General features: G+C 43.3%; 1 protein-coding gene across 1 annotated transcript; it reads right to left on the bottom strand.

Annotated features, from left to right (window-relative positions):
- Positions 1–388: 388 nt before the first annotated feature.
- Positions 389–7,188, bottom strand: VMA21 (vacuolar ATPase assembly factor VMA21; the record flags this gene model as incomplete). Its single annotated transcript, XM_082322820.1, has 3 exons — positions 389–3,574; positions 5,117–5,226; positions 7,052–7,188. 3 exons carry the CDS (start codon positions 7,186–7,188, stop codon positions 3,432–3,434), a joined length of 390 nt encoding a protein of 129 aa, XP_082178946.1. The 3' UTR covers positions 389–3,431.
- Positions 7,189–7,647: the final 459 nt, after the last annotated feature.

Genomic DNA, 7,647 nt, shown 5'->3' with positions numbered 1-7,647 from the left:
CACCATGGACCTCCACGCACTGCAGGGGCACAGCCTGCCTCACCATGGGCTGCAGGGGAATCTCTGCTCTGGTGCCTGGAGCACCTCCTCCCCCTCCTTCGTCACTGACCGTGGTGTCTGCAGGGCTGTTCCTCTCACATATTCTCACTCCTCTCTCTGGCTGCAATTGCTGTTGCGCAGCAATTTTTCCCCTTCTTAACTATGTTATCCCAGAGGCACTACCACCGTCGCTGATGGGCTCAGCCTCGGCCAGCGGCAGGTCCGTCTCGGAGCCGGCTGGCGTTGGCTCTATCGGACATGGGGGAAGCTTCCAGCAGCTCCTCACAGAAGCCACCCCTGCAGCCCCCCCCCCCCCCCCCCCCCCCCAAACCTTGCCACACAAACCCAATACAGTACAGTATTATTTAAACTGCAAGAGAATTACAATGGCCATTAAACAATTAAAAAATTGACATGAGATTAGCTTTGACATGAATAGGAACAACAGATACATGAAAGGAAGCACTCAACCTAAAAAGACCACAACAAAGCTCTTGAAATACAGTAAATCTTAGTATTGGTAAGGCACGACCAGAGTCCCAGTAAGGTACCTAGTCCATGTACACTCTACACCGTATGGCTGCAGTTTCTGTTCTCTGAGCTGCCTAGTCATGGTGTCATTCCAACGCTCGACTGTTTTCATTGCACCATTTACCTGAGTGGTTTTTCAGCTCCCAAGCACAGGCAACATAAAACCCAGTACATGGCTGTTACAATGCAGAGGCTCATGTGTTGCCTCTTTTCTCAAGAACATTGTGGATCACAGCATTACCTTCAAAGAAGATCTTCCAATGGATGGATTAATGCTCAGCTCGTTACCCCCAACTGCTGAGACATTACAGTGCCTATACTTACAGCACAGGTCAAACTTCTCAGATTTTTATAACTAAACAATTATAATAAGCAATTATTTCCCTGTTATTCCTAGGAAAATAACTTAGCACCTAGGGATTCTGGTACATGAAACATAAAATAGATGACCCAGCTAGTAAAGCATGACAGCTATGTTCCCATTTATTCTCCACTATAAATGGAGTAAAAAAAGCTACTGAACAGCGCTATAGCTGATCTATTTGTTGTAAGCTGTTCTATACCTGAGCAGTATTAAAGAGATTATTCAAAAACTGTTCAGCACAAGTGCGTGTTTACTGGATCTTGTATTGCAGGGTAGTTCTTTATTAAAAGGCAGTATTTGCTCTACAATGTACAATTCATATACTGCAGAAGAGGAAGCCAATATGCCAACGTACAAACTCATTGTGTTTCAAGTACTACGAGACCGTTCTCCAGTTTGCTGGCAGCAACCTGACAATGGGCGTCTGGATGAGAAAAGTTAACGTTTCGGAAACAAAATGTAAAAATTGATTTGCATTAGCGTGACATGGTGTATATGCTTGCACACACCTGGGACCAGGGTGCAGATGAGAGGAATGAGACCTGGGAACACATTCCTCAAGCCGCTGGGCATGGATAACTGATTTTGGTCTCATTTATGGAGAAGTTTTACCATGGACAAATGTAGCACCAAAACCACTCCAAGCCCTATATTAAGCAAAACACTTCCAAAAAATACTCAACTAACACAACAAACTGGAAAACTCAGATTAACAGAACTACCTCAAGCACAACAGCTTAACAGCAATCATCAGTGTTAGGAAAGTTCTCTGCATTGCTGGAACCTTAGGAAAAATGTTTTATCTACAGACTAAAAAGCTTGCTAACAACAGCACAACAGTGAAATGAAATTCAGGTTATCCTGCAATACAAAAATCTCACTATGGTTTGACTAGAAACTTTCTACACGCAACCAAAGAAAAACAAAACCAATCAACATATTGTATCATTTCACAGTGTATAAGTTAATATTTATGAAAAGAAGCAAATATACCATGTGATCACTCCTGTTTGCTGCTTCATATAGGACAACATGTGCAGATGGCTACAGCTTGTTTTCTCTTGCTTCTTCCTCTACCAGCCATTAGAGTGGCTTTTAGCTGGCTCTGATATTACTTTACTGCAGGAAATCCAACTACATCCTGTAGCAATTATCAAGGAGATACATAAATGTAAAGACATATAAAAAAATATGCTATGCCATTTCCTTTGCATCATCGAGATTAACTAGAAGAGTGGAAAGATAAGCAATGCAGTAATACAACAATCATCCCAAAAGGAAATTAAAGATTGAATTTTACACTGCAATAAAAAATTAATTTGAAAATGAAAAAAAACTTTGCATTTCACATTAGAAAGACATCACCTGAGTTTCTAAGCAATTTATTTTTGCAATTACTTGTAAACTCAGAAATATATTATTTATGTCTGTCCCACTGCGCTGGTTTTGGCTGAGATAGAGTTAATTTTCTTCACAGTAGCTGGTATGGGGCTGTGTTTTGGATTTGTGCTGGGAACAGTGTTGATAACACAGGGATGGTTTCATTTCTGCTGAGCAGTGCTCACACAGAGTCAAGGCCTTTTCTGCCTCTCACCCCACCCCACCAGCGAGGAGGCTGGGGGGCACAAGGAGCTGGGAGGGGACACGGCTGGGACAGCTGACCCCAGCTGACCCCAGGGATATCCCACACCGTATGGCGTCATGCTCAGCACATAGAGCTGGGGGAAGAAGGAGGAAGGGGGGGACATTCGGAGTGATGGCATTTTGTCTCCCCAAGTAACCATTACGTGTGATGGAGCCCTGCTTTCCTGGGGATGGCTGAACGCCTGCCTGCCCATGGGAAGGAGTGAATGAATTCCTTGGTTTGCTTTGCTTGTGTGTGTGGCTTTTGCTTTCCCTATTGAACTGTCTTTATCTCAACCCGTGAATCTTCTCACTTTTATTCTTCCGATTCTCTCCCCCATCCCACCTGGGGGGGAGTGAGCGAGCAGCTCTGTGGGGCTTAGTTGCTGGCTGGGGTTAAACCACAATACCCATAAATCGGGAAACTATCCACAGCAAAGTGAAATCCCATCTTTTCCACTGTAGTTGGAGAATGAGTAATGTAGCATTTTTAACTAGCAATTTAATTACTCAAAATGTAATGCTTGCTTCATGCCAATATTATTTTCAGAGCAAGCCAGAAAAATACTAGGAATGGCAAAAATAGCTACAGGATTATTTTTTTTTTCCAAAAATATATAATTATTTCATTCTGATTCCAGGTGAAGACCTCCTCAGCTCGACCTAGTAGAGCCTGGCTAAAGAACAACTTCCATCAATATTAGAGAAAACACTGGCACACATTCAAGATGAGCACATGTCTTATTCTAACCAGAGCTGAGGCATTAGCCCCATCTTTGTACATGTGTATTATACATTTCGAAGAATGCTTTTCCTTCAGCTCACAAAAATTTGATTTACAGTCTGCAGGCATCAGATGATGATGGTCTTCATTCTAGTCCTGTTTGCCTTCCCGCCACTGTCGAGAACCTTCATTCCACGCTACATATACAAAGAGAGCAAGTACCACATGAACAGTAACTACAGCAACTATGGCAGCATAAAAGTAGCTGTCTCGGTCGGACATTCCTAAGGTACCTGAGAAAATAAAGAAAGTAAAAAAATATTAGTTATTAGGAACACTGAAATGGCAAATCACAATTCTTCCTAAAGACCAAAGTTACATTTACTCCTGTATGAAGAGACTGAGCTCAGAAAGATTCATAGGAAAGAATTCACCATAATTACAGACCTTGAAGCTATTTCTGGAATAAAACAACACTGCCATTATTCAACATTTAAGATAAAATACCCTGGTTTTGAAGTCAACAGCTTAGAGTTCTATAACATTCACTTTTCCTGTTACTATCTTCCAGCACCAAATAAACCCCAACACCCTTTTTTTCATAAGTGTACATCTCTTTGTGGGGCAGGAAAATGGGCGGGGGGGAGAGAGAAGGAGGATAATTATATAATTTATTTGCCAATATAACAGGATAAAATGGTAGAACAACAATTAAGTTTAGATGACTTCTACCTTCTATATTTAGACCATAAAAAAATAATTCCTCACCAGTTAAGATACATGAACGCATCTCATGTGAAATAAGCCTTCAAATATCAGACAACCAAATACCAAGATACCATTTATTTTCATTAAAAAAAAAAACAACAACAACCAAAAAACCACACCTCACACCACACCAAAAATACCACCCTCCAAACACAAACCCAGTCCTATCAGTGCTGACAGATCTTGCCATTAACTGACACAGCAAAGTTAAGGCTCAGCTTGCAACACCTCAGGTAAAAAAAAAAAACAAAACCACCAAACAAAAAAAACATGGTAAAAAGGATCTTGGAAGTTACTTAACAAGCTTTCAGCTTCAGCCTTCAGAACTACATACAGCAGTACACACCAAAGGCGAATCATCTTAGAACACTTCAGTTATATATTCACACACTGCTCTTAAAAGCAGCTGCTTGCTTTCTGCCTCCCTCCTCCCCGCTTTTGAAGGAGATACTTTTCTCCGCAGTATTGGGAAGTTACGGAAGTCTTGCAGAATCAAGGCTAGAACATGGCTGGTTGTTAGCAGTTTGACAGAACTGCTCCAAACAAACAGCTAAAATCTTTCTTCTTTTTTTGTCTTTTTTTAAATTAAAAGAAAGCTCTACAAGCAACCACATTCAGTATCTGAAACTGGGTATATGACTTAAATGGTTTACACTTACAAATGCAGGTATATTTTAAAAAGTGAAAAATAAACCCAGTAAACAACATTATTCTGTCTTGAATACACAATTAGTTTGCAACACCTGCAGGAAACATATCCCTGATGATTCTGATAAAAGTCTGCTGCAGGGTGGTGCTAGATACCCTTTAGGTAAGGGGAACGAGGCACCTGTACACTATATAACCCACTGTATAACAAACAACAAATATTATATTGCAGACCACAGTGCAGGGAACGATGCATCAACCATTTATATAATTTTCTGTTCTAATTAGACATTACAAGGCCCTTAGTCTGCATAAGGAAACAAATACTCAAAACAGGAAGGAGAACAAAGATGCCATTAGAGGATTGTGCTTTTCCTCTTTTTTGTAATAGTAACACTAATTGGCAGAAACAGCATTACCTTCAAATATATAAGCCTTTGATGAAAAATATAGCCCAACAGGTAATGTGATCATTAGAGCTGTGAAGAATAGAAGTGTTCTTAAAGTTGATGTTAATGAACCCTCATTTCTGAAATAAATAAGAAAAGTTACATACAGAAGAAAGTCACAATATATATGCCTGAAACAGGACAAGAACTCGTCCCAAACAAAAGCCAATTACTTTTCAAGAATTGAGTACGTATATCATTTGGGAGCGATAAAGACTTGGAGTATGCATTTGTTGGCTGAAACAGAAAAATCACAGTATTCAAAACGATGTAGTGATTCTGCCAGTCAAAGCTCACAAATAAGATTAAAAACAGTCTTTAGATTTTTCCCTGTTATTGCTTTGCAAGCATGAATAACATAGGGGTTTACATTATTATGTTTATCAGTGTATTATTACGTAATTATTAAATATATAATATTAGATACACATGCTCTTGTCATATGACAGTATTCTGCATTAAAACTTGCCAAGTTCCCTTTTTTTTTTTTTAAAAATAACTACAAATCTAGGAAAATGACAAATCCTACAGGCTAGGATACAGAGGGAAGTAAGCAGAATGACTAACAGCTTACTGTTGGAAGCAAAGTTCCTTTTTATCAGATACTGTTCCTCTATTTAAAATAATTTCTCAGTTTCCACTGAGAAAGTTGGAATAACTGTAGCAACAATCAGAACATGGAGCCAATACACCAAAACATTAGTTACTTTTTTCGCCTTCGCAGACCTAAACCTAGAAGACCTTGAGCAAGAGAGTCACAATGAAGGATTATGTACTTGGTATAAGGTCTCCCTGAACTTGATCGGCCAGGTCAGGTTTTCTATCTACAAAATGCCACATACAGCTTGTTTTTGTGTGTGCTTCCACCAGTTTTCACTCACTCTGCTTGGCTGACCACATTATTTCATGCTAAAGTAAACACGCAAGCCAAGCAATGCCCTTCTGACTTTCAAAGGCTACCAGATTCAATGGCATGTGTCCTTAAGGCTTTGAAACACAAACAGGCATAAAACCCAATTCAAGTCAGGGATGGATAATTCTTAAAACTCCCAGGCACCTCCACAGCAGTTTTTGTATAAGTAGTTTAAAAAAATTTTATCAAGATGTATTTGTGCCATAGTACATTGCTTGAAATCACATTTTATCCCTGACATTTCTTTGGAAAAATAAGTGGAAGTGGGAAAAAAAAATAATCTCATCCTCTGACAGTCATCAAAAGACAGTGACGTGCAACTACACACAGTTTTTACACTAAAGCCAACAACGCTTTTCACTGATCATGTACTGCCATACATTTAGGTAGCATATTAAGTAGCTTAAAAAAAAAGACATTCGGAATCCTTTCCTTTACTAGAGTTTGTCTCGAGGTCTGGCAGGGTGGAAAGCATAACCCCATTCAAACTCCCCCTATGGAAATTAGAAACTATTCTCTATTTAACACATACCCATAGAACAATAAGATGACCTCCAGCTTATTACCAAAGTTAAAAACTCTACTGTTGACAAATGCTTTCCTTACACTGACATACTTTCACCACTTCCCTAGGCAGCAAAACCAAATATTCCTGTACGACCCCAGCCCTAGCACGGAGCTTTTAACTGCAGACCGGCCTCCACGCCCGGGTACCGGGGTGGCACAGCAGGGCCAAGGCAAACCCGGGGCCTCCGCCACCCCCTCCTGGCCCAAGCTGCCGCTCCCGATGTCTCGCCAACGCCGCGGGACGGGCAGACACCCTTCCCCGGGCTGGCGGTACCGGGAGCCACCCCGCCCGCCGCGGCCTAGCAGACACCCCTTCCCCCGGACAGGCTGCGGCCCGCCGCCAGGCCCCGCCACCCCGCAGCGCTGCCCGTCCCTCCCGCCCTCCCCGTCGCCAGCCCTTTCCCCCCCCCCTCCCCGGGACTTACTGCCTGAAGTCGGACATGGGGACCGCCTTCGACACCGCCTCGTCGTAGCGCTCCATCGCCGCCGCAGCCGCCCCCTCAGCGCCCCGCGCTACCGAAGCTTCCGCTCCGCCGGAAGCCCGCCGCAGGGGCGGGCGCATGCGCACAGCGGCAGCGCCGCCGTCTCCATAGCAACCGCGGGGCCGCCGCGGCCTAGCTGGGCCCGCCCAGCGCGGCCCGGGCTGAGGGCGCGGAGGGGCGGGGGGCGACGGCCATCGCCTGGGGCCTGGGCCGCAGCCACGGCTTCTGCTGTGCTTGGACGGCGTGGGCTCTGCACAGGGGAAAGCTACGCGCTGCGGGCTTGAAGCAGCAGCGCGATCTGCGCCGCGTACGAGCGCTTTCCTTGAGGGAGACGGAAAGTGCCTGCGCCTGGCGAAGCTGCAGTGGTGCGCACCCGCGCTGAATGTACTGGGTGCAGGTCAAGGCTTTCCAGCAAACGGCGGTGGTCTCGGTGCCGAAAAAAAAGATGTTATTGGGATGTTTTGATGAACTCAGCAGTACAAAACACTGTTAATGGAAAAACACTGGCTAAGGCGTTCTCTAAAGGGATACTGCAAAGT

Source organism: Platalea leucorodia (genome assembly GCF_965183815.1).
Source record: "Platalea leucorodia genome assembly, chromosome: 10".
Classification (NCBI taxonomy): Eukaryota; Metazoa; Chordata; class Aves; order Pelecaniformes; family Threskiornithidae; genus Platalea; species Platalea leucorodia.
The sequence above is the reverse complement of the archived record's forward strand: the minus strand, read 5'-3'. Positions and strand labels throughout refer to the sequence as shown.